This window comes from Sebastes fasciatus, chromosome 18, assembly GCF_043250625.1.
Source record: "Sebastes fasciatus isolate fSebFas1 chromosome 18, fSebFas1.pri, whole genome shotgun sequence".
Taxonomy (NCBI): Eukaryota; Metazoa; Chordata; class Actinopteri; order Perciformes; family Sebastidae; genus Sebastes; species Sebastes fasciatus.
The window spans coordinates 18,565,446-18,592,426 of NC_133812.1; the positions used below are offsets into that span (position 1 = coordinate 18,565,446).

Sequence of the window (26,981 nt, forward strand, 5' to 3'; positions counted from 1 at the left end):
CAGGTCCACGTTAATCTGCTTCTTATGGAAGCGCGAATGCAGGCAGAACTGTTATACGCTCTGAGAGCGATCACCCGCTACATGACATGAAGTGCTTTTTGGCGTTTTTATCGTTGTCTTTTTACTGTCATTGTCGTTGCTCATTATGGGACACTTCAAGAAAAGAAAAAAAAATCAAAGGGGGGGGGGATTCAACAAAAAAAAAAAAGTGGAAGAGACGTGAGAAGCCCTGGGTTGTGACGGTGCTTGTTGGACGGATGTTGAGAAGAGGATCAGAACAAATGAAATGTTGAAGAAACGTCATCTCAAACTACAAGTGGATACACTTTCATGTTGCCTGCAGTGCCAAAACTGACCAAGAGAGGGCAGCCTGGAGCAAACTCCTGCCCTGCTGGGGAGTTTGTGAGCACTGACACCGGAGGAGGGAAGGCGTCCAGGACGATGTTTCAGTATTCCAGCGTATCTCTTCTGTCTCCTGGTAGAGTGAAGACCCACAGAAAACCCCCCAGAAAAGCTGTGCAGCCAGAAACAGTCTGCACTTTGATTCACTGTTATATTTGTTTAGTTTCTTTGATATCTTTTTATTTCATTTTTTGTATTAAGGGATGTTGTTGTCGATGTGGTTGCTGTTAGTGGTAACTGGAGATGGAAGCATTAACGTTTTTTTTTTTTTACGTGTGCCTGAACTATCCAGCACAGTGTGCATACGTGCTGATGCTGCTGCTCCCATGTTGTATTCAGCGGGGTCATATTGATCCCCAAATCACCCCCATTATACCCCCGAAGCCCCTATCCATTAGAAATCCACTGCATTACCCCCCCCCCCCTCCTGTCCCCCACCCACATCCCAAACGTCAATGTAAGCTAATCCGAGGAGTGTGTGAAAACCAGAGAGAGGTGTGGAAAGAAACTCAAAGAACACTGTCTGAGCCCCTTTTTTTGAGTTTGACTGTAAACGTGTGGATGTGTTCATGACGACTGAGGTGTGAATGTTTGTGTGTGTGTTTCACGGAAAAAAAAAGTTTTGAATTTCATGTGTCAAAAAAAAAAGAAAAAAAAAGCGAGGCACTTTGAAGGAAAAGACTTCTTGCTTCTGCTGTAGCTCTGTTATTGTGAGATAACTGTTTATCATTTGTTGTTGATGATGATGATGATGTCTTTTATTTTTCTGGTAATGGGGAAAAATAAGAAAAAAAAAAAAAAGCTAATCAAAAAGAAAGTTAGAAACCAGGTTTTCCAGGAGGGATTTGCTTCCGGTTGCCCTAACCACACCGTATCTGTCTTCCGCTTATCCCAGCTGCCTGGTCACCCTAACACTTTCGAAGCTTTTGGATTGTGAATTTACCAGTAAATGAATACCTCTTCTGTTTTTCTCTATAAAACATATAAGAAGTGCTCTTTGATGAGCAGAGACTCTTTCCGGGCCGCCGCATCCCCATTGCTCGGGGACCCGGCGGGCCCACACAGGGCCGACTGCGGTCGAGTAGCTGTCGAACGCAAAAGGTTGTAGCTGTGCTTATTTTCCCTGCTGGGGAAATCTAACCAGTGCAAAAGCAGCTTTTTATTTTTTATTTTGAACAGAGGCGTGAAACCTCTGCTGTTTTTGTTTTTTGTTTACTAAAACCAGTAAAGTACTGCATTCTTCTGAGGGTGGATTGAGAGACAGATGAATGAGTGATGAGGAGGAGGAGGGCGATAAAGGAATGGTACATTTGGAAGTGGTTTGAGAGGAAGAGGAGGTTTTTTTTTCTTTCAAACTTCTGACTGATGTCAGTTACTGACACTTTTTTTTATATGAAATTATATGAAAAAGATGGAAAAAAAAAATAAACTCTGATGTTAAATTGTTGTGTATCATTCGTAGTTTTCTCCTAAACAATTTGACTTCATTATAAAGAGATTGTATTAGATGTGTGGAGGCCGACGCAATTCAGGAATCAAACAGTCAGCACAATCAGCTCACTCCCACTGTTCAGTTGCACAAGTATAGGAAACTAAATAACCCATAGATGACTCATGAAGATCACCATGTTCCAAAGTACAATCAGCTGTTTGATAATAAAGCTGACTTCATCAACAGTACGGTCCAGGGACTTTCACGTGAATTTAATTTTACTGTGAGAAGTGTGTGACTCACTGGGAACCAGGTAATATCCCTGTGGTGCGATCAAGGTCAAAGTTTCTCTTTGCTCCTGACCAACATTCGGATCGAGATAACGGGGAACTCCAATGAGACCTCTTCTCTCTTTTCACGTCACACCTCACCGGGAAAAATCCATCACTTCCCGGATGAGATTGAAGTTCAGCGTGTTTCCAGGTGTTACCCCCGCTGACCAAACTGCCTTCACATTTCAGTGGCTTTTCCCAGACGATATAATAAATAGGAAACATCTTGATATCAGCCAGCCAACTGTCTTTCATATCAACTTCAACGTAGAGAACAATGTTTGTTATTAGCTCTGGCTAATGAATCGTTTAGAGATTTTTGAAGCATCGGCTTGTCTTGTGGTTGTTTTAAGGTCACTATTGTGTGAAAACTGATAGGGGGGAGTTGACGACGAGGGTTTTTACATTAAGTGCCGTTTCTGATTTGTTTCGATGTAATAACGATGTGATTTTGAAAATGCTGTACTTTTAGGCTACTTGGTGTAACTTGTAAGCACTGCCTGGGCCCATATCTGTGTAATAATAAAGGCTTTGAGAAGCAAAAAAAAAATGTTTTTCCACTTTCCTCTGATTTATTGTGTACAAGTTCCAATGTCACACAATCCACAGACAGTAAAAGATTTGCTCACGAGGTCAATCCCGGGTCAGTCATCTGTTTTCAAGACTACATTATCGTAAAAGAACCTTTACAACACAGCGAGCTGACAAAACAGATCAAGTCTGTTATATAAATGTGCAAAGAGCTTGTCTTAAATTATCCCTGTACACGTGAAGGCTTCTTCAAGCTTTATGGGAATTAAAGTGCATAAAAAATGCTACAAATTATAAAAATAAAAGTAAAAAATATAGCTGTTGGTATTGATAAGATGAGGAGTGAACAAGAAAATAGATTATAAAGTATACAGAATTGAGAAAGAAAATCTGGTAATTTTCACACCCACACATATATATTTTAACACCCTGCTTCTTATATTTAGCATAATAACCTTTATCAGCGACCTTAAATCTATTGTTTTGAATATGACACGCAGACCATCTGTAGGCCTAAAAACCCGCTGTAAAAAGTTTGTAGATTCATGAATTTTTTTAAAGGCTTTCTCTGTGAAAAAGGAAACTACAAACCCTTACAGCCACCTTTAAAACCCACTGGAGGTAAGTGTTTTTATAGTTACAATGCTAAGGTTTCCATGACAACATGAAACTCTTATTAACTCCCACTGTGTCCCTTTATGTCCCAGTTCGTCAGGCTGTCCGGTCCGGAGGCTGGAGCGTCTTCATCAGTTTTTGAGCTACAGGTAGGAACTCCAACTCCCAGCATGCCTTGTGGAAGTCCCTCATATCTTCATTCTCTATCCACTTCAGAGCCTCCTCTTCATCTAAGGAATGAATCACACAGAGTGGACAGAGGATGAGAGCGCTCCCAGATGTGACCGTGGAGGTATCATGTTCGTGATAGTGGGAACATGTGTGTCCCTCCCTTTCCCCTGAGGGCCGCTGTGCGTGTTCTTTCCAGCACGTCTCCCTCCCTTGTTATGTAAGGATTAGTAATACGACTGTGTGCACCAACCTGAGTATGTGCTGAGGATCTCCAGCAGTGACTCTCTCTCCTGTGTGTCCGGCAGCGTCTCTGAGCCGCCGCAGATCAGGTTCCACAATGCCTGACAGACCTGGCCCGCCAGCTGCCAATCACCTGGTCCCAAGTCTTTCAGACAGTCCACAAGCCTGGTAACACACACACACACACACACACACACACACACACGGATACACATCGTGTGACTCGAGGGAGAGGGATTCACATGACCGGCAGGTTTGTGGGCATTAGCTCCACTTCATTGGACCCATATCTGAAAGAGGATTGTGTGAGTGTGTGTGTGTGTGTGTGTGTGTGTGTGTGTGTGTGTGTGTGTGTGTGTGTGTGTGTGTGTGTGTGAGAAGGGAAGTAAGAATTCAAATGTTCAAACAACGCTCTCTTTTGGAAGTGAGAAGTTTTTCCTAGAAGAGCATTTCACAGTATTTGTTCCTCTTCGAGTTGCCATATTAGTCTAAATTGACAAATCAGTAATTATAACTTAATTTACGTGAATCACTACTGTAAACAAATAACATCAAGTTGATGAGATGATTAGTAGCATCTTGTTCATGTCAGTGGAGTTGTTTTGCTCGTGTTTGTCAAAATGAAAACCATATTTCCCCCAAAAACGTTTACTCTCTGTTGCAAACAGGATGCTACCTTTGCCAAAAAACCTCAGAAAGCATTAGCTCAGTTTGATATTAAAGGAATAGTTCAACATTCATTTTACATTTTACATTAATTTCAGTCCAGGGACTACTTTTCAAGGAGTTAAAAGGTTCCTTCAGCCCTTTTGTTGTCTGCAAACCCCACCCCAAAAGTTCCTGTACTTTCAGAAAGTACTACCCCCGACCAGGGCCTTTTTGGGGGTTTAAAAGGCACCGGAAAATGTTCCCGGACCTTTATTTAGACCCTGGTCCCTGCGGTTGAAACGCAATGAGTTCCTCAAAAGGTTCCCTAGTTCTAGGGGGAAAGTTTGTGTGGTTGAAATGGGGCACTAGTGCATTAGTCCTTACTTGGCAGCAGCCCCCTCCTCTGAGAGCCTGACCCTGTTGGGAGGGTCCAGAGCCAGGTTGGTGAGGATCCCGCAGGCTGAAAAACACATCTCAGTGCTTTTAGAGTCGAGCAGCGTCACTACAAAGTGGTGCACTGAGGAAGAGAGAGAGAGAGAGAGAGAGAGAGCAGAGAAAGAGGATGATGATGATGTGAGGGAGCGGACGAAGACATAGCAGGTCAAAGATAAGAGGGCAGCTATCACCAGAGTCAGCAGGCATGTTTATACTGAGTGTAGCTGGCCTTGCAGATAAGTCCAGCCTAAACATGACACAACAGCATGAGGAGATGCGTACTGTACGGGGCACGCTGTGTCTAAGTACTCAGTATTCTTCTGTTAAGCTCTGTGCTTGGATGATATGATTTATGCATATTTACATATAAGACCTATTTCATTACCTCATGTGACCAAATGATGGTTTGTGTGAATCATAAAGTCTGAACTCATTTAAAAACTTACACCTAGCAAAGTGAAATCTTATACTTACACTTAAATTGAAGCGTTATTGACGTTACAGAGCTGTCCATCAACGGTCATCACTACCGCATTGCATTGTGGGATAATTATGCCACCATAGTGTCCAGTTACATACTGTAATATTTCACCAGAAATAGTATGCAATTTGTGTACTACTGGTTTCATACTAAGGTTTCAGACATGCTAAAAAGATCTCTCATACTGTTTTAGCGTACTAAATAGCAGATTAGTATGGAGTTTTGGACGCAACCTGTCTGTTGGTGTTTGTATCCATCATATATACCTTTGTTTTGCATGATGAAGTCCCGTACATCCTTGGACTGTGACAGATTTCCATAAACACGGGTGGCCTCGAGCATGGCTTCCATACTGGAGCTGAGCACCAACTTCAACATCACTGAAGTAGAAAAAGAAAGAGTGAGCAGAGGAAAAGAGAGAAATGGAGGAGTAGAAGGGGGGACGGAAATTAATTTTCTTTTCATTCATAGTTTTTATTTTTCATTTCTACATTAAGATGTGTCAGTCTTACACTTGGCCATGGTGAGCTGACTGTCTCTGAGCACAGAGCTGTCCTCCTGGTAGAAGGACAGGTTGTTGATGGTGGCGGCCACATTCACCAGCAGCTCCCCGCTCTCCTGCGCAGACCTCAGCTCTGTGTCACAAACACACATGTAAAAAACAAAAAAGGAACCTTGAATTAACATCATTACTAATAGAAATCTTATAGTAAATGTTTTTTTTCTGTTTAAAATGCAGCCAATAGAGGGAGCATCCTCAATGCACAGTCAATAGGAGCAGCCTTTTCACATATTACTGACCACTATAACCTTATTCTGGTGACTAGTCTCAGCATAATGTGAGAAATTATAATTACATTTCCTTGTAAAGAATACACGCAGAACTCAAAATAAACTGCTCTTTCCCTTTTAATGACTAACCAGGTGAATCCAGGTGAAAGCTTTGCTTCCTTTTATGTTGATGAAGAGGAGAAGATAAAGTGAGGGTAGATTATTAATCCATAAAACAACTGCAACATGGATTGTGTAAACTGGGTTGCTATGTAAATGTAAATGATTAATAGTTAATCAGTAATTTGCAGATAAAAAGAACTATTTAAATATGATAAATACATGCAGGAATACAGTCAACAATCTTTTTGCGTATTACAGTTCGGCCAGACTGATGTGACACTGTGACATTTATCATAAAAGTAGCTGTTATCTGTGGTTTTGGGTTTGATCGCGAGCTGGCATACAAAGGTCAACGTGACCCGATGCAAGCCATGACATCGTGAGCGGCCTGGAAACCGAGTCTGCTCCTGATATAGAAGCAGATGTCGTGTGCTCGGTCATAAATCGCGGATATTGCGGTCGGTGTCAAGCGGCGTCTGTGTCACACTGAATTCTGTTTCTGTTTCTGACTGGAAATGCTGCTTTGTTGTGGCCCCCCCTCACAGCTCTGTAATGTAAAGCAGCACTGCCTGTTATGAACTTGATCATAACAGGACATGGATCAGCCAACCCGGCTCTTTCATCCTCTACTGAGATTTTGTTTGCTGTTTCCAGCTGCTCCATCATCTCCTTCATTTGCTCAGTTTCTGTCTTCACTTACGTCATTTACTTCCCGTCTTACTCTCTGGCATCGCCCCTCTATAGTTTGTCATTTTTTTCCACTAGTTTGACCTCTGTTTTGTTTGTGTTTACTTAATTTTCTCTCCCAACTGCCGTGGAGTGTGTGTAGGAGGCATGCAGCAGAGAAATCGAGAGTTTCACACCCATCTGCGTCTCAGATCAACCTGTCCTGAAACCATCTAACCACATGGGAGAATTTCACACACACAAACCAAGTCGTCTGTGAGATGTGACAGAACATCCTGCTCATGCAGTGAGGCGCTTCGCTCTGTCACACTTCAACAACAGGTAAACCAAAAGAGGATGTGCTGCTGCGAATCGAACAGAGAGTACTGAAAGGAGAGCGTGCGATGGAATGAGCAGACAAATGAGGAGTGTGTTTTCGACCAAAGTCATGTCTTGTTCCCAGCACAAGGGAAGTGGTTTGCAGATACTGTACTTACGATGCATTGAACATCTATTTTTAAACTAGTCGGAACTACAGATTTTCACACACTGCTGCCTTTGTGCGACACGAAACGTTAGAAACTTTACAACTGTAAATCTGAGAACTTAAAAACTGACTAACATGAGGAGGACGAGTTCCTCCTGCTCACCCAGTGTCTCCATCAGCAGCTGAACGCAGGTTGTGTTGGCAGCCAGAGCTGGACCCACAGCCGGGTGGATGCACATGTTGGCCAACACCCTGACCAGCTTCACCAGCACATCCTCACCCTCCTGCACACTCACTGGAGGCGCCTGAGGCCGTCTGGGTGAAGGGGGACCTTTCTGTGGGTGTGTTTGTGGTGAGCCGTCTCTGCGCTGGTAGGCGTCGTACAGTTGCAGCAATGTGTCCATGCAGCCATCACACTGAAAAAGCTCCTGCCGAGCCTCCTCGCTTTTGGCCGTGAGGTTCCCGAGGGTGAACAGAAGGCGCACGACGAGGTCCTGTGGGAGAACGATGGGGAGCACTGTAGTGGTTAACCTTTATCTTTATGCAATTATTTTACTTTCTGCAAACCAGACGTTTCTTTCTACTGCAAATGTGTCTGAAAGGCCAGACTGTGTTGGAAAAATTACTTCAAACATGACTCAACTGATCCTCTTCTTCTCGTGCAGCATTTTATTCAGTGCTAGAGATAAATAGGATGTAGATAGTATCGGACAGAGGTGGGGCCAAGTCATTGTTTTGCAAGTAACTCTCAAGTCTTTGCACTCAAGTCCCAAGTCCTAAACTTTGAGCTTCGAGTCATAAACAAGTCATAATGCGCTCTTCACCAAATGTAATGCCATTTTAACAAGTAGAGTTCAAACAAAGTGGATCTGGGGAGTTAAGTGTAAGATAAATAAATGTAAGTCACAATAATAAAGAGTCCATAGTTCAACAAAAAAAAACACCACTTTTCAGGGATTCAGCAGCAAACACAAGATATAAATTCAGTTTGTTCAGTTCAGTTATTTACCCCTACGAGTAAATCCTCTTCCCAAACAAATCAATAAAGGATCTCCCAAAAAGTAAATAAACCCAACATCTCAGACGCTGTCGGAGTCACCTCCAGTACAGGCAGTTGATTGTCTTTGTGCACACAAGTTTTAAATAACATATTTTTTTTAACTTTGGGCTTGGGGGCGGGTATCAAGTAATTTCAAGGCAAAAGGTTAAAGTGAAGTCACGAGTCACTGATGTTAGAGTCCAAGTCGAGTTGCAAGTCTTTTTTTGATTTTTTCGAGTCGGGTCTTAAGTCAAATTCGTCACTCAAGTCTGACACGAGTCCAAGTCATGTGACTCAAGTCCACACCTCTGGTATAGGACATAAACTTTGTGCGTGTTTGTAGTTTGTACTTGTTTTTTTTATATTTTAGGGATGCAACTAAATATTTATTTCATTATCTATTATCTGCAGATTATTTTTTGGATTAATCAATTGATTGTTGAGTATCTGTTAGAGTCAGAAAGTAGCAAAAAATGCCGAGTATAATTTCCCACAGTACATGTATTCAGATATCTTGTTTTGTCCGATCAACAGTCCAGAAACCAAAGATATTCACTTTACAATGATACAAAATAGAGAAAAAGCTGAAACCAGCAAATGTTGATGCTTCAGGGTTATAGAGTAAATATAGTATATAAATATATTTACAGTATATTTGAATAAAAAAATATATTGTTTCTGGAAAGAAGATGAAAAACAACATTCGATCCTGAGATTTAATTTACAATCTGAAGATCAGCAGCCGCCTCACCTGCAGCCCAGTGAGCCTGTCCTGTCAAGTAGCACCATTGTCAGTGTCCCTTGTGTCCCCCAGAGGGCTCATAGCTGTTTAGACATGTTTGAGGGTAACTACGCCCTCTCTTTTTAATGAGTTATCGCACCTGTACCGAGAAAAAGGTGACAAATGACACCCCGTGCGTCACCCTTGTATCCCGACTCTACTTAGTAAATAACATGAAGAACAGGTGAGCTTTTATTTTCTCCCATAAACGTCCAGGGGCGTTGGGATGAGGACAGCACGGGCCGTCCCAGGACTGGGTGCTTATTACATGTATTACTGTTCAGTGTGTGTGTGTGTGTGTATTTGTCGGCGTGGGTGTGTGTTTATTCCTATTGAGATTAAGAACACATGTCAGTCATGTATGATTGCCAAAGTCCCACCCTTTTCTTCTACTCCTCCTCCTCATGTCTATCACTCCTCCCCTCCACCTCTGTATCACCTCTACTGTAGTATCTGCTCCAGCTCACCTCATTTATTTTGTTTCCTTTCCTCCTCCCTCCCTCTGCCCCTTTCCTTGACTCACTCAGCCCCTCCTGGGATGATTAAATGTCAAAACACACGCGAGGAAGAGGGACGGACGCTATGTGCAGATGGACACAATGTCCTGTAAATGTGCTTGGACTTGAGGTACATAAACAACTTGCTCTTAGGGCAAACATGCTTAGCGGATTACATCAGCAGCACCGGAAAAGCCTGTCTTCACTTCCCACTCACACACACACACACAGAAGAGGAGGCTGGTGGACTCACCTGTTTTTGGTGATGTTTGCTCAGCAGTTCTAAAAATAGTTGGTAGCAGTCGGGGGTCTGGGCCAGAGCGAGGCGGCACTCCGAGTAAGAGGAGAGTTTACTGAGGGAGAGAGGGGACAACAAATACCACTGACTGACTGCTCCGCTATGCTGACTAAATATGGAGATATTAAAACAACACTCCAGCTAATGGATATGTAGGCCTGGGATCTACCTTTCAATGCTTTCATTGTCTTGGGCTATATTGGAAAAACACTTCTAAAACTGACGAGGTACTCATGAGACCTGAAGCGCAAAACTGAAGATTAGAGCATCATTCGAGTCATTGCACTCTGTTTGGTGGAGGTATTGAGATCAGGTGTTATTAGTGGTAAGAGGCCTGCTGTCAGAGCCGAGAAGATGGGGTGATCGGGTGACTTCGGTGCCCCAAGCCCTGTGCATGGTTTAACACCGAACCTTTCTCCCATGGCCAAAAGGTTAAGAGTACAGCTGCCTGGCAACTTCTCTAGTTGCATTGTCTCCCTTTAAACTAAAGTATGTATTTTCTTTCCCAGTACCTTCATATTCAGTCACATAAGCCACAGTTTTAGCCTATGTTGGATTAGTCTACCCTTGGAAATGCTTTTTGCCTATTTGCTAGCAGCTTGTGTGACTTAAAAGCACCTTACTGGTGTAGTTGTTTAGTGTCTAACTCTGGGTGAGCAGGTTCACACAAGGAACTGTGTTTCTAACTTTAACTTTACTTTAAACTGCACATGTAGTTGTTTTTTTCTTTGCATGCAGGTCTTCACATTTAAACTCAGTTGTACATTCAGAACTCTATACTGAAGAAGTTAAACTATTCATCACACCAACTGGCAAAAGAGAGCTCAGCTGCGTCACTACCTTGAGTGTTTTTGTAACGGCATAGGCAAAAACAGATGTCTAATGACATCCCCTCTGACAAATGCTGTGTTTCTCTGGAGACTCTTGTTTTGTGAGACCCGACTACAAACAAAGACTCCATGTTGGAGGAAAAAAGAAAGCGGATTGACTGCTGGAGTTAGACAGGAAAACAGAGAAGAGAGGGTGAGAGCTGAATGATGGCCTGTTTTGATGACAGGTTATGATGGTTAATGTTCGTGAGCTGGGGAGAGAAGCAGGAAGAAATAAGGAAGACATTATCTTTACAGAAGAGTATGTGTGATACCTGTATATTCTGGAAATGTTGGTGCAGATGTCCGGGTCTTTGTGGTGATGACGCAGCACCAGACAGAGCTCAGGTAGTATAGAGAAGGAGACGAAGAGTGGACGGGAATCAGCGTGATCTGCAAGGTTCCTCAAGGTCGCTGTCAGCTACAGAGGTCATAGGGCAGACAAAGAGAGGGGTGCGATAGCAAGAAGTAATGTACATTAATACTTTATCTGAGCGTTTCTATTTAGGCCAGTGTGTCAAGAGTTGTGCTATTGTGGCTCATTAAGGCTGGCTGCCGGCCCGTACAGGACGCCATACAGCGGAGCCACCGGAAACTATTCAGTATGGACATAAATCATTCTATCACAGGAGGGAAACAGTCATTTCCAACACACGGCAACACTGAAAGCTCTGGAAAGTTATAGTCGGCTTATTTTCCCTCCTATAATAGCATAATGAGTTGAGTTAGATATCAAATGAAGCGCTGGCTCAAGATGTTTGCTTGGGCCGACTTATGCGGTTAGCAGCAATCATTTTCGGAAGAGTGTAGCAGGGTGTGTGTTAGACTGAAGTGGCAAGCAGGCCAGCAGAGAACATTACGCTCTTGGAGCAGCTCATACAGCAGACATAAACAAAAACATTTTTGTCTAATAGCGGGAAAATCTACATCAGCCAACAAACACATGAAGAAGAACATTTAACATTGTGTTCCTTTATATTGACTTTGTACAACTGTTGAGAAAGTATGTGTGTTATTTTGCGAGCAGGAGTAGATGCTTCAAGTTTCCGCATTTTAAAACTCTCTCAGCAGTGTTAAGTCTGGCACACCTGCACAAGGATGTGTCCTGCTACAGTGAAGTTGGCGTCGTCTGCCGCGCGGAGCCTCTGGATGAGTTTCTGAGCCACACCGACACAGTTCTTGTCCAGCAGGAGTCTGAGGATCGCACCGTTTCCTGAGAGGAATTTCAGAGTCCCAACACAGTAGAGCAGAGCTTCTCCAGATGAGGACACATCCTCTTTGCTCAAAACGCCCAGAAACGAGTCTAGACAAAGAAATCGAATGTTAAAGGACCAATATGTAATACATTTACTGTAATAAATCATAAAATGACCATGATATGTCATCAGAGATTAAGGAAACATGCTAAATTGAAATACTGGCTTCTCTGACAGATACAAAAATCACTCTAGGCCAGCAGAGAACATTACGCTCTTGGAGCAGCTCATATAGCAGACATAAACAAAAACATTTTTATCTAATAACGGGGGAATCTACATCAGCCAACAAACACATAAAGAATAAGTTTGTGTTCTTTACTTGCATATACGTTAGAATATAGAACAGAATAGGAAACCTAAGCTAGATCATCGTGACCCAGAATAGTGTTCACCTATGATGGAGTTGTGCTGGAAGAGGATGTCGTTGCTTTCACTGCGGCTGATCTGGAAGATGAGCTTACAGATGTTGAGCAGGTTGTTTCCACTGACACACAGCTGGAGAGAGAAAAGCAAAAAAAACGTTTGTGTTAAGCGTCCCTGGATGCCCTTGTGATAGTGACTAAGTGGCAGACACGTTGCCACCCGGTCAGACCCAGACAACTCACAGCGAGGCAGAGCTTGGCGATGTGCAGGTTGAGCTGGGCCGAGTTGAGGTCGATGAGGCGGAACAGCGTTCGAAGTATCCCTGACCTCCTCTTACAGCGTCGGCCGAGCATGTCCGCTTCTGCCAAGGCGCCGTGGAGACCGTCACACAAATCACACAGACGGTCCACCGAGCCCTCGGAGCTGCCTGGCATCGCAGGGAAAACAGAAAATGATGTCAAATTCAGGGCAAACATGTCAAACATTCACAGGGAAAGCAAACAACCCAAAAAGAAAACACCCACTTGTGTGTGTGTTGGCAAGTGTGTGTCCCTATAAATACAGATGTTGTGGTATGCATGTGCAATATCTTTGGGCTCTACTGCATGGTGTACATTTATCATTTGCATGAAGAACTTGAGGTTAAATCCTCAACATCAATAATGCATCGGTCAGCAGTAAAATAACATTCTCCTCCCTTTTCTAAGCTCAATGGTCGAATGCAGGGGAACAATTCCTGCAACAGGCAGCTCCGATCTTGACGCAGAGGAAGAGAAAGGGTGGAGTCTTTTCCTTGTTTTTGAGGTAAAATAAATGTTTTCCCTGCATAAAGAACAGGGTTTGGCCATTTCTAAAAAAGACTGGCTGCAGTCTCACACTCAACACTTCTTCACTGCAATTTCCCACTGAATCTGAAAGGTGTTTTATGCATGAGCCAGAAGGCACTCGGTACAATAAATATTTAATATTTATCTTTCAAATAAATTTTCCATTAAATTTGTAGAGTGTTAAAATATTTACAGCCATAGATTTCATTTCATGGCTGCCAGACTGCAGTTTCAGACTAAGACAATTCGGCATGGATGCCAAACATATCACTAGTTTGTTTGCCTTTCTTCAGTGGTTGAAATGACAGCGCGTTTTCATTTTGTGAGACTTTGTGCAGCATGACTATCTGCCAATGCTAAAAACCTGCTGGTTGAAAATGTAATAAGAAATAGAGAAATGAGAAGCTTACCTTTAATAAAAAAAAGGCCAGTATCACTGCACCCACATTACATTTTAGATTAACTTTCTTCAACCAAAAAGGGAAAATGTAATATTGATAAGTGAAGTTGGTGACAGAAACTCTTTGGGTCACACGAATGGATCTCAAAACTAATGCATGTCACATGTTTGCACTTTTTTAGTGGGTTTTCTTATTGCATTGACCACACTACCTGCAGCCACACTCTCTAGTTGTTGGAGAAGAGGAGCAATCACATTATTCCACACCAGTGACTCTGCATCCTCCTCTGTGCTTGTGGTGCTGTTGTCTTCATTCCCCGGCTCTGAAATGTGCAGAGAGAAATTGCAGTTAGCCAATTACCACATCCAAACGCAGACAGTGAACACGAGCGTCAAAGCAACGGTTCACAAGTTCACCGTCTTAAAATAAAACGGCAGGAAGTTTGATGCCACAATGAAAGGTCACCATCCACAGTTACACTTCCTCTGATTTCTGTGCTGAAATAGTTGGCGTGTGGGCATTTGTGATGAAAACACGTGTGCAAATGTCTGCAACCTCTCACACGCCATGCACATTTTTTTGCTGAACATTTGCATACCCCCCTTTGCTTGGTGTGATGCAGGAAACTGTGGTTGCCCAAACCAACAGCTCTCTCAGCTATTGGCTGGCTGCCTCTCGTGGTGGAAATTAGGCTCTTAGCAACAACACCCCAATCAAAGTTTGACACTCAAAAAGGGGGTGTTCAGTTACGGGGAGAGAGGTGTGTCTATATTGCTGGTGAAACAACAAGTCTTATTATATTTAGGCACACTTGGGTTGCTTTTAGTTGGACAGCTTAGAAAAGTAAAGTCACTGAATGGTTGAATGGTATAATAGGAAAAGTTGTGTTTTTGTTTCAAATGCAGTACAAAATGTTTGTGTTAAATATGTAAAATAAAAGAGGTTAATTTAGTGTATCTGGACAAACCTGCTCTCCGTCCTGCTCTGCACCCTGTGAGTCTAACGTCTGAGTCAACACTGGGCTGCTTTATTCTACTGTTGGCACAAAGAAACACAAAAACACAAAGAGTCTTGTTACATCACATTTTGGAGATGAGACATACAGTATGTGACTTGTTTAGTTTCATTTAATTGACTTTGGGAGACATTTAAATAATAATAAACTGAAAGAAAAATGAAATATTTAAAAGGATGAAATTGTGTCAAAGAATCCATAAAAAGTTGCTGACTTTATATTCTGTCAGCTACAGGTGTATTTTCATCAAGGGCCACTAGGTGTCCCTGTTGCAGCAGAGGTTGAGCGTTGTGTACAGGTGCTGTTAATGTGCGTGTATGTACATTACACTCGTGCAGATAAATGTGTGTCTGTTTGTGCGTGACTGCTCGTAAGTTTCTGTGTGAATATTTGTGTCTGTGCCCGTTGTGCATCACAAACTGCACTCCCCCAACAGACAGGAACTAAGATCTCAGCTTTGTGGGCAGTCTGGTTTAAGCTGTTCATGCTTTGTCACTGTGAGCCGTTTCTCTACAGCCTTTTACCGCCTCTGTGCAGTAACCGTAAAGCGCTCACAGAAACCCACACACCCCTTGTCATGCTCTGCTATGTGTTGTGGCTTGCCCTCTCTGCATGTCACCGTTGCATCTAACTCTATATGCATGTCACTGTCAAGTCACACAAAGAGGCTCAATGCTGCAATGAAGTCTGTGAAACACGACAGGTAGTGTGTCTTATGACCAGTGGTGGAAAGTAACTATAAGCACTTTTACTCGAGTCCTGTATTTAAGTACAATTTTGAGGTATGTGTACTTTACTTGACTATTTCCATTTTATGCTACTCCACTACATTTCAGTGGGAAATATTGTACTTTTTACTCCACTACATTTATTTGACCGATATAGTTACTAGTTAAACCAAACATATGATCAGTTTATGAAATACAATTTGTTAAAAAGTAAACCAGTAATTGCTCTATTTTGGACCCCCAAATTTTTAAAACAGTTTGATTTAAATAACTATTTGAATCCCAAAGAGATCATATCCTCCAACATTTCACTAAAAATAAAAGATTAGTGAAAAGTTCAAAATATAAATATTATATATAACTATTACACAGCTTTGTTGAATACTCGATTCTGATTGGGCAATCACGGCGCTCTACGGTGTGTTATTTCTTTATAGCAGACCGTTGCTATGTATAACAGACCGTTGCTATGGGCGCAGATCTGATGTCGAACTCTGGCGGACCGTTTTTGGGTCAAATTATTGATTTCTTAAGTAAGTAGCCATATAATAAGTGGGATAATGTAAAGCTAGCTGGTCATTGTTGTGAAATAAACCCCTCGGGGCGACGCAAGACCTGTCGGGGTTTATTTCACGACAATGACCGACTCGCTGTACATTATCCCTTACACATTAAAACTTTGTTTTTTCTTTTCTACCTGATTAAGCATCTCACGATCCCTCAGATGAATTTTGTGACCCTGTGGAGTCTGACTCCAGGGTTGGGAACCACTGAACTAAACTACTAATATAATATATATAATATAAATATAATAATATATCATTTAAGTAAGTAAGTACTTTTACTTTTTATACTTTAAGTACATTTTGATCATAAAACCTCTGTACTTTTACTTAAGTAAGATTTTAAGGGAATGACTTTTACTTACTTACTTACTTTACTTAAGTAAACAAATCGGAGTACTTCTTCACCAACTGCTTATGACTAATTACTACCTGACCAACTGAGAAAACAGCTATTAATAAATAGATAAACACAAGCATCACGGTGAGTCATCCTCGTCGCTGCTATAACTGCAAGATTTACTTCACAAGTCCCACACAAAAGAGTGAAAATATGGAAAAGTGTACTCACTCCTGTCAAAGACACACATTATTATTATTATTACGTTATCAGGACTCTGAAGCGTCTGCAGTGACATTAGCACAAAAGGCTGACTCTCAGCTTATTGAGCTTTTACACTCAAGTGAGCTTTATTTCACGGTTCCTTGCTGACAGGTATGAGACAGAAAATGGCCCTAGCTATTGTAAAAATGTCTCCTTTTCATTCCATCGGAGCATCACCATCGATGACATTAGCATTAACACACAGTACGCGGGTGTGACTCTCACTTTGAAGGGGATTTCAGTGATTGGTATGAGCTGGCACACGGGGCATATATGCAGCAGGGAGCGCTGGCCGAGGCATGTTGCAGTGAATGTCAGCGAGCGGGCTTTGGCTCTGTATGATAGGATTAAGAGCCTGATAATAAGGCCTCTTTGTGTGATACTGCATTCTCCGAGACATGACCTCATCCCTGTCTTAGGCCTGGCCAGTGCACTGCAGTCACAACACACGCTGCTGCCAGCCTTACCCAGATGGGCACCCAAATCTAATAGAGAGCCATTTGGAGCTATAAAGCTCCGGCTTATTGGAGAAAAAGAAGCTAGTGGATGTCTAATCTTCCCTATCTTTATATCTCATCCAACTCATCATATTAATCTGTCATGCTGCGTCTATTTCCACTTGTAGTCAGTGCACTTCTGGCTCGACTATCTCTGTGATTTTCACTTTGTTTGTCTCCGTCGAATGCACCTTTTATGTAGTTCATTGCTTCAAAAACTCTGACCTAACACCGATCAAGAAGTCTCATCTCTGGGGACTTCTCTTTGTCAGCAACAAGTTACACAAACATTGCGTGTTAACTCGGCTTTGTGAGGGAGGAGGTTGTGCTGCGGGCCAGATTTCCTGTAAAAGTGTTTTATGGTCTGTCCCCCCTCTACAGCCCCAGCTACCCCACCCAATCGATAGGCGGATGGATTGTAACGACAGCCCCCCCCGACCTCACGCCCAGAATTATGCCCCTCGTGCTGACACACGGCTGATGAGGTCGGCAGAAAAAAGTAAAGCTTTTAGCCTTTCTGCACTGTGAAGGTGTAAAAGATGACACGTGATAGTAATGACAGATAGAGGCAGTTTCACTGGGTTATGAAGCTGGATTTCACCGTGACCAAGATATAGTGGACAGTAAAGTATAAGAGGGTTTAAAATGGGGTCGAGTTGAAGAATTTGTTCGATCTATTCGTGACGCTATTGAAAGTCTCCCATGTTTTCCATGAGCCTGATGAGCTCTGGGAGGAGCCACAGACTCGACACAGGTGAGCTCAATCTGCCCTCAATCAGCGCTCCTATAACTAGGAGGAGAATCATTACTCTGTTTGCTCTGCCACACACCAGACCTGTGTTCCCTTGTGCTTGTCAAGGGCGTATAAAGTGAGTTAGTCTTCAAGGTTTATCAGTTTGACGATGCCATGCGTTTGTCTAGTCCAACTTATGATTGATTCCAGAGTTTAACTGATGTATTGTTGGTGTTTGAATATAATTAGGGCTGTCAGAGTTGACGCGATAAAGCGTTAAAGCAAATTTGTTTTAAAGCCACTAGGTTGTATCAGGCTCAGTTTTAAAGAGTAAAGATACTGGTATCATATAAAACTAAAAAACCTAAGGAATCTGTTGGTATTTTGAGTTTGATAATTGAGATGGTTACGATGAGTAAATGCATGATATTTTATGTTACATCTTTCTTTGTTTGTTTATCTAATACAGACCACCACGTGACGATGTTAAAGGGGAAGTTCATGTCCCTCGTTGGTGGAATCTGCTGGCTCACTGTCCTGAACTCTGGTGCCTCATCATGTCTGATATTTGGTGTCCCTAGACTCCAGCCCTCACAAATTAGTTTGCACCTAAAACACACCCCATGGCTGGTCTAACTAAACTTCATATATTCAGCGGTCAGTGATGGTAGCTGAATGTATGTAAAATAAAACTAGCAACTTACCCTAGATTTGAGTTTGTCTAATGTTGGTGCCTGTACAATATAAAAGATCAATTTGAGAGCAGTTTTCAGGCCTGTTCTAACTTTTAATTTTTGTTAACATTTGGATCAAGGGTGTTTTGCTGTGTGTTGTCCCCTCTCTCTTCCCCCCTTTTCTGTCATTCTCCAGCTGCTCTAATGAAGGCAATAAATGAGCCCTAAAAATTCTTTAAAAAATAAAACATTCGGGTCATGGGTTGGACATAGCGCAGCACAAAACACAAACCAGTATGATGATGTCAGCTTTACTAAGGTATTTCCTGTTTGGACTTTCTCTTCTTGGTAGTCTGGATAAGTTGTAGACTAAAAAAGGAACACAACAAGACATTAAACTCTGTGAATTTGACAACTGGGGCAATGCAAAGAGGTAAGAAAGCAAGGAGGAGGATTTGACAAAAGGCAAAAATGGAAGGCACAATCAACTCCGTCTTGTAATGGCTACCACTGCAACCTCTAGTGTGCCTATAAATCCTCAGGTCATTGTCGTACTGTCACTTTGGTCAAAAAGCGGGCGCAGGAGAGGCTGGGTCGGGGTGGGGGGGCAGACAAGAGAGGACAGATCTTGCAAGTCAAACAGAGGGATAGAAAGCATACCTTTCACTTGCTGTTCTGCGTGGGCCAGGTTTATGAGGACTACTGCAGACCTCGGTGTGGTCTGTGCTGGGGAGCCGTTTAGCTGACAGCTGCTTTTGTCCTGGGCCTGGACACACAGGATGTGGCAAGAAGATATTTACAGGTTGCTGCTATAACGTTTGTAGCTTAAGTTTCAATTTTGTACACAATCACATACTGTATTATGCACATTTACTCAAAGATTTCCAAATCAGTCAATCCTTTTGAACATCCTCATCTATTTCATTGCTCTAAATAGCGGAGCAGATTCGCGAGACGAGGTTCAAGAGAGAGAGAGAGAGAGAGAGACTCATTTCCCACTCAAAACAGCAGCAGTAAATCACGTTTTTCACCCAGAACAACCGCAGAGAATGTAAATCAGGTATAATGTCAGCATGTGAATGGCTCCATTCATTTCCCTTTGAGGAAACTGCTCTTGCACTAGTGCGTGCACAGAAGATTTACAGGGATGCAACGGGTGAAATATACAGAGCACAAATGCACCGTAATACCTTCTCTTAATAGCATTTTATTGTAAGCGCAACATGGATTATAATAATTACTTTTATTTACCATCTTTTCTCCCTTTTTTCCGTCCTTACCATCTTTTTGTCCCTCTACAGGAGCCAACATTGTGAGCGATCCAGCCCGAAGGAGGCGTGCCCGCGCCCCTGGCAGCCCCCTCTTCCCTTCCAGTGGGTCAGTGGGGGGTTTGGGGAAGGCCTTGAATGGATCCTCAGCATCACAGGGGACTGGAAACTTTGGCTTCTGGTACCACACAAACATATTAGTGGATGGTGTGAACAATGAGCCAGAACTTGAATCCACAAATTTAACTACGCATGTCCACAAAGATCCTATTATTTTGGTTAATCTGATTTCATATATTAACATTATAATCCCATTTATTAAAACCGGATAAGCTCTCATGTTGGTGTACAGAGGCGTGTATACTCCTTATCCTATTTTTCAGTTTTCATGGTAATACTCATATTAAAAGATGCAAATAGGTCCCTGAGCTTACAACGAATACCACCTTAATTTGAATGATTTGAACTACTATATATAGGTGTGTGTGTGAGGGAACTGACATGGTCCAGAGGAGAGAGGCGAGTCCCTGAACTTGGCCTGGAGTCCGGAGCATCAAAATTTTGAGCATGAAGGCTGAAAAGTGGAAAGAAATCTCTTTACTCTCTTTACTTCTACAAGTTACATGTGACCCTTCAGAACCTGAAAACCTGAGTTTGTGACTAACCTAAAGGCAGATGGAGGTCTGCTGTCCCGGTCGGCACGTACAGAGCTCTTTTCAAAAAGTTGCCGGTGTCCATCTCTGGGAGTGAACGGTCGCTGGGTGGACTGGACTCGCAGGGACTGTCTGGCTTCGCTGACTATTTCTGCACTCGTTTTCCTCCCAGTGCTGTTGCGCCGTGGAACGAACGGGCTGCAGATCTCCTGTTTTCTCTCCATGTGACATTTGCCAAGACAGTCTGCAAATTACCTCAGTGGTTTGATTTAATTATGCAGGTGGATACAGGGTGTCTCACTGATGGGAAACAGTTGGAAATATAAAAAAAAAAATAGATTACTGCCAGAACAGAAAATAAACAGGTGTTAAATACATCTGAGGTTGCAATGAATAATGTTTGAAGCATGGCAAGCAATGATGAAAGAGGTATCCAGATCCCGTTGAATAAGTAAAAGTTGCAATACTACAACGTAACATGACTCTATTGAAAATAAAAGTCCTGCATTAAATCTTAAGTAATGGAAGTATTATCAAAACAAATATCTAAAGTATCATTCATTATGCAGCAGAATAGCCCATGCTAGTATTATAATATATACTACACGATTGCATTTAGAGCTGCAGAAACCAAATGCTTTTGGTTTATGAACCAGGAAGACCTCTCTGATTCTCTTGTTCTTCTCTTTTAGTTGTTCCACAAAGCAGAGCTAAAAGATTTTGTGATGCTGTTTTCAAACCATTACGCTCCAAGCCACTGGATCTGAGGATCTGAGAAGAGCTGAAAATATTGATATTTTTAAACGTAAACTAAAAACCAATCTATTTAATCTGGCTTTCATGTAGGGTTTTACATTTTTAGTGGTTTTATTATTTATACTATTTTATACTCTATTTTACTCATTTTGTTTTATCAACATTTTACTACTTTGAGTAACTGTTGATCATTATAACATTTGTCAATGTATCTGTCAATCGCTTGTAAAGCACTTTGAAGTGCATTTGATTTGTTCGAAAGGTGCTATATAAATAATTGATTGAGATTATTTTCATTATCAATTAATCTGAGTAAAACTAAAATGGTTAGTCAATTATCAAAATAGTTTCCCATTATCCCAGCAGTACAACCCTCTACTCATTACATTTAGTGAATTTGTCAACTTTTGGGTCCTGTCTTATATATTTTTTAGCTTACATATATTGTTGTTGTTGTTGTTGTTGTTGTTGTGTGTCACTATGTTTTATATATGTTTTTATGTACAGGCTGTTCCAAGCCAATTGCCCCTAGAGGGATTAATAAAGTTGTTTGAATTGAATTTGTTGACTTTATGTGTGAGTGCATGAGAAGTCCCCCTGCGCGTTCACGCTCCGTCTCCATGGTGACCCTATGCCGCTCCGTCTCCATGGTGACCATATGCCGCTGTGGTAGCTTGGACAACAAACCCCACGAAACAAAACAACCTTAACATCCAATAAACCGAGCTAAACTGTTTATTAATCCCCTAAGAGCAGTTTAAAATCTGTAAATCATCTGTAGTAAGTGTACCTAACTGTTAAATTAGAGAAACAGGAAGAGTTTGAAAGCAAAAAGCGGGGTTTGAATGAAAGCATCCCCAAAAAGTGAGAGTAAACAAGTAAATAAAGCTAGAAAACTTACCGTTAACCCGGTTAAAATCCTCTGTGGGTGATATTCGGGACAGTTATTACCTCAGATCTTAAACTCGGCTTCCAAAAGTCAAAACAAAACAATCAAAAACACCTGAAATTAGCTGAAAAACTGTCAAGTTTTACAGCTTTGCCTCAACTAGCCCCGAGGAAGTCACGTGCACGAGCTTCACTTTACGGAAGTCTCGCGAGATTTGATGACACGAGTTGGTTGACTAGAGGCAAACTTCAGGTTCTTGAGGGAAATTGTAAGTATATGAGTTATTTTAGAGGATATTTGTTGATTTCAGATGTGTTACTAGTCTTCCTGATAATTATTGGCCCTTTATTCGTAAACTTAAAGCTACTAAATTTGAAATTCAGAGCATTAATATAGCATTAAGCTGTCATTTTGTTATAGCAGGGTAAACACAGGTGTTTTTGCTAAAATTAATATGGTCCTGTTAAATTAAGTGTGTCACAGCCATTCCAGTGAGCCAGCATTCACGATACCAGGACCCTGGTTTTACCCACCTAATTGGAACAGGACCATAATTAGTGGTATTATTTACACCTGTTTACCCTGCAACGACAGGAATGAGTCCTAAAACCCGGAAATGAATCAGCATTTTAGCACTTCAGGTTCCCTCATCACAAAATCAATGGGATTTTTGAATGGGTTTTATTTAGATGCCTGAAATATGGTCTGTGGTTAAAGGGACTGTTTGTAACTTCTTACATGTATAAATCAATCAGGGTCGGTGTCCCGTGCGCGCTCGCATATGTGCGCTCGCGTGTGTCTATGCTGTTAAGACATGACTCCAACACAAACTACACAGACGCACCATAACCGCAAAGTTCTATATAGTGAAGACCATCTTGCAAAACAGTGTTGGCCGCGGTCGTAGTACGCGGGGCAGACCGTAGCTTTGGTCTCCAGGGCCGGAGTCTCTGCTGTACTCTGCTCCGCTGCCTGCCTGCCTGCCTTCACTCAGCTCGCCCCACCTCACGTGCATGCGCGCACACTACACACTGCAGAACACTTCGTAGCTCTGAGAATATCTAGTGAATGTACAGTGGACGTTTGTGCAGAAATAAATGCTGTAGCTCCTCCAGACCAACAGAGGTTTCCCGTGTCTTGTGAAGTGACGAGGCTCGTCACTTACGTTACCGGGTGCCAGTGTCTTCCTACGGCCGCGGTCGGGAGTAATGTCTACCTGAGCAGAGAATGAAGTTTTTCTCTCTCTGTGTGTGTTGTAATTCTAGCTTCTCTCTGTTTTGTTTACATAACCGGGCCATGCCTGTATTTTAGTGCATGTAGTCTCTCTATTGTGTCCCACTGGCTAGCTGAGGGCCGTCGCTCTGTACGGCGGTTACCACTGATAACGTCGTTCTGACCCATGGCATCGTTGCAGAAATGTAGTGCCCACCTTCTGGTTCCCCCTCAGGTAAACACTGTTAGCTCTGTCAGCACTGTTGCTGTTGTTTGCACTGTTTGTGCTGTTAGCACCGTTAGCTGCTAGCCACTGGCTCAAACAAGTCAAACAAACAAATAAAATGTAAAAAATTATGTATAAAATGACTGCAAATAAATTGTAAATTATGACTGCAATGGTAGGCTTACATTTCCAAGTTTCCTATAAGACATAATTTGACCGTCTTAATGAAAATGCACTAATAAAAAAAACATAAATTATTCCCAAATTCAACACAAAAAAACTCAAATCAAGCTTGCAAAAAATACAACTGTTTATTACCACTTAACGGAAATGACAAAATGTTGAATTATGCATCATAATGTGCCTCCTACGCTCATGAACTAAACTCGTGAAAATGTACAAAAAACATCAATACAACAAATACAGTGAGCAATATAGCGAGGATCACTATATATCTAATGTCCATAGACCACAATGTCTTCACTTTAGCTTTGACAGGATATGTTTATGAAACAAGAAAAGATGGCAAAAATAATTTTGTATGATAAAACAATAACACAATTTTTCCCATGGTAGCAGCAATATGTCATGTCATACATTTTAAAAGTTTGACAAACTATCACAGGTTACAGTAACCACTACAGCTGTGTTATATAGATTATAGCAGATGGATATGTATGGTAAAATCTGTTGCCATAATTTGATAAAGCAGGTTAACAAAAGTCACAAATCAGTGTCACAGTGTAGGAAGAAACAACCACTGACTGAAATAAAAATAATAATAAATCGACAATATAAGTGAAGCGTTAATAGTTAAACAAAAAATCAATCGCAACTTGAAACTGAGTGTAACTGTCATGTCATGTTATCTGCGTTGCTCTCTAAAAACATCTTCCACTCATTGAACCATAGAGATTAAAACTGACTTCACAGTGTGACTGCGATATCAAGCAAATCCTGTATATCGTGTACATTTTGCTTTTGTGGACCACCTTGCACTTTGAGGTTTATTAAGTTCACAAAATACCCTTTTTCTTCCACTTTCTGACTACCATTTAGATACTTTCAGTCGGTGTAGTTGTGTTGTTATTAGGGTCATACTGTAGTTGGGATCAGCGGTCGTAGCTGTAACCTACTTTCACCTCTCCTGTCATTCATGGTAAAGACACACTGCCAGGTCATTCTCTATAATCCTGTAAGCCAGATAGCTTGTTCTATTGACATGTCCGTTATCTGTGACACAGAACGACGTGTGTGGGAAAATAAGTGCAAGCTAAATAAAAGTAATATACCGTGCAAAAGACAAGTAGCCTTCATGTCAGCTGTATTGAAAGTTACATAAGATAAATGTAATTCAACAAAAGATACAGAGAAAAGTTTTGCATAAATTACACTCATATTAGCAGTATAAAATTATAATCTAATACAATATAAAAATGTAAAATTTCAGCAAAATCGTTAAATTTTTCTTTTAAGGATTTTGCGTCGCCAGCCCGACATTCGGATTAGTCCACCATTTTGTCGTCACAAAAAGTATGACGTTTCAAAAAATGAGTGGACACAAAATGGCCGCAGACTTACGCTGTGTTCGTCAGCGAGAGTTTCACACTCTTGTTGTGGTCCACTGCAAGTTGGTCCTGCTCCGGGTGCACCATGAAGGACCAATAGCTGGCTGCCCCCCTCCCTGACACACACAGTTGTACAGGAGAAAAATACCTCCAGCTTTTACCTCCTCTGTCCATTTGATTTTTAACCGAGCCATCCCTGTTCTCTTCAAGCCTCGCCAACTGCAACTCAAGCATCAGTGCAGAGAAGAAGTAGAATTTGATCGATATTCACAGATAAACTCAAGGTTCAGGAGGAGTGCATGATGTAGAAGTTCATTCATTCAACTCACGCTTCGCTCTGGGTCTCTTTAACCCGTCTAGATGGGCCGACCACTTCAAACACCAATCAGGTCTGTCTGGATTTGCACATTCGTCCACTCGTAAACCTTTTCCCCCTAGCTTTTTATTTTTTGCACCGTGAAATATACATCTGAACAATCTTGTGAGTCTCTGGTTGGATTTAAATAGCCTTACATGCTTCAGTCTCTTGGATACAGTGAACCTGATTGGCCGAGAGTGCATGCTGGGCATGCCCAATCACAGGGCATCACCATGGAGCTTGCCAGCCAATGGGAGCAGGAAGATGGGCTCTGTGATTTCATTGTCACTAAGGGAGGGGGAAACATACTGCCAGGACATTTGTCACTAACATGCTAAGCAGTGGACTCTATTATAGTCAGAGTCTATATGTTTGAGATAACCTGTGGAGCCGGATCGAGGAGCGTTGCCACGGAGAGAAAAGCACAAGGCGGGTCTAAAGATGAAGCTCCTCTCACCAGGAGATACACAGTCCCATGCACACACAAGCTCATAGTACACTCACGTCACTGTTATCGGTGTCGCTCACGTCACAGGAATGAATGGGTTGATTTGTGAGAGCCATCGTCCTGCTTGAAGGTGGTGTGTCTCCTTGGCAACCAGCTCCATCTCTGACCAGAAGCTTAGACCGACAGAGAGCACTCGAATCGCAGGACAGGGGCTTCTTTACCGCCCCTCGATCGCCATTCAGTCCTGGTTTGACCCCTGAAGAGTGATATCTCTTTTTCTCTCCATCTGTCCCTCTGTATTCTGCCTTTTCTTTGACCTGCTTTCACCTCAGTATTGTGTTTTTTTTGTCCTTCATCCCTCCCAAAAAAACATTCATCAGATTCAGGATCAGAAATACTTTATTGATCCCGGCGGGGAACAGTTGCTCTTATATAAACATAAAGAAATGTAAGAAAATAGAAATAAAAGAGTATGTAACATGTATATTTTGTACATAATGCTGCAATATATAACTTAGTATATGTAGAGAAATATAAGTAAATAATAAAAATAAGATTAAGAAATGAGAATATAAGAAATATGTACAAATATTCACATTAAGACATTTAATATATAACCACAGTGCAAATAAGTACAAAAATACAAAATGTGGAGAAGTGGGATCTGTTAAGTGTGTTATATATAAATGTAAGAATGGTATAAATAAGAATATTTCTAAAAATGTACAGTAGAACAGCAGCACCAATGTATACCAACCAAGAGTAATGCACAGTTGAATTATTGCACAAATTATTGTATCTCTCTGTTTATACTAGAGATGCAATTGTTTATTTCTATCCATCCATAAATCTCCAAATTATTTTCTCGATTAGTCGATTAGTTGTTTGGTCTTTAAAATTATAAAATTGAAAATATGTCCATTACAATTTTGTTTTGTTTTGTTTTTGTTTTGTCTGAACAGTCCAAAATCCAAAAACGTCCACTTATTATCAAGCTCTCCATGACAATACATACAGTATGCTACCCTTTGAGTTGCTGTTTAGAAATGTAAACATCTCATTGTTGCTTCAGTATAGCTTCCCTTTCATATAAGCAAATGAGACATTTCTTTTTTTTAAAT

At 41.6% G+C, this 26,981-nt stretch overlaps 2 protein-coding genes and 1 long non-coding RNA gene across 8 annotated transcripts in view; 2 read left to right on the top strand and 1 right to left on the bottom strand.

The window, feature by feature from the left end:
• The window catches only part of sesn1 (sestrin 1), a 61,534-nt gene extending 58,818 nt beyond the window's left edge, over positions 1-2,716 (top strand). For both annotated transcript variants that reach the window (XM_074616542.1, XM_074616543.1), the window contains one exon: positions 4-2,716. In XM_074616542.1, coding sequence (XP_074472643.1) covers positions 4-90 — 87 coding nt within the window. In that variant the 3' untranslated portion in view covers positions 91-2,716. The remainder of the gene's footprint in view (positions 1-3) is intronic.
• On the bottom strand, positions 1,988-22,235 carry armc2 (armadillo repeat containing 2). 4 transcript variants are annotated; one of them, XM_074616541.1, is made up of 18 exons: positions 22,061-22,235; positions 20,416-20,703; positions 20,252-20,324; positions 19,763-19,928; positions 19,143-19,242; positions 14,636-14,700; positions 13,880-13,990; positions 12,683-12,867; positions 12,470-12,572; positions 11,907-12,121; positions 11,094-11,239; positions 9,905-10,004; positions 7,498-7,828; positions 5,800-5,922; positions 5,554-5,667; positions 4,756-4,888; positions 3,734-3,888; positions 1,988-3,542 (listed from the first exon to the last, which is right to left on the bottom strand). In XM_074616541.1, the coding sequence occupies exons 2-18, from the start codon at positions 20,625-20,627 to the stop codon at positions 3,409-3,411; spliced, it is 2,466 nt and encodes an 821-aa protein (XP_074472642.1). In that variant the 5' UTR covers positions 20,628-20,703; positions 22,061-22,235; the 3' UTR covers positions 1,988-3,408. The 4 variants fall into 4 exon arrangements, with proteins under 4 accessions (XP_074472642.1, XP_074472640.1, XP_074472641.1 ...); XM_074616539.1 differs by having other exon boundaries at positions 19,143-19,248; XM_074616540.1 differs by having other exon boundaries at positions 14,636-14,703; positions 22,061-22,234.
• On the top strand, positions 16,375-20,020 carry LOC141756646 (uncharacterized). 2 transcript variants are annotated; one of them, XR_012591502.1, is made up of 3 exons: positions 17,865-17,944; positions 18,278-18,465; positions 19,784-20,020. It is a non-coding gene; the product is annotated as an uncharacterized LOC141756646 (long non-coding RNA). The 2 variants fall into 2 exon arrangements; XR_012591501.1 differs by lacking the exon at positions 19,784-20,020 and having other exon boundaries at positions 16,375-17,944; positions 18,278-18,571.
• Positions 22,236-26,981: the final 4,746 nt, after the last annotated feature.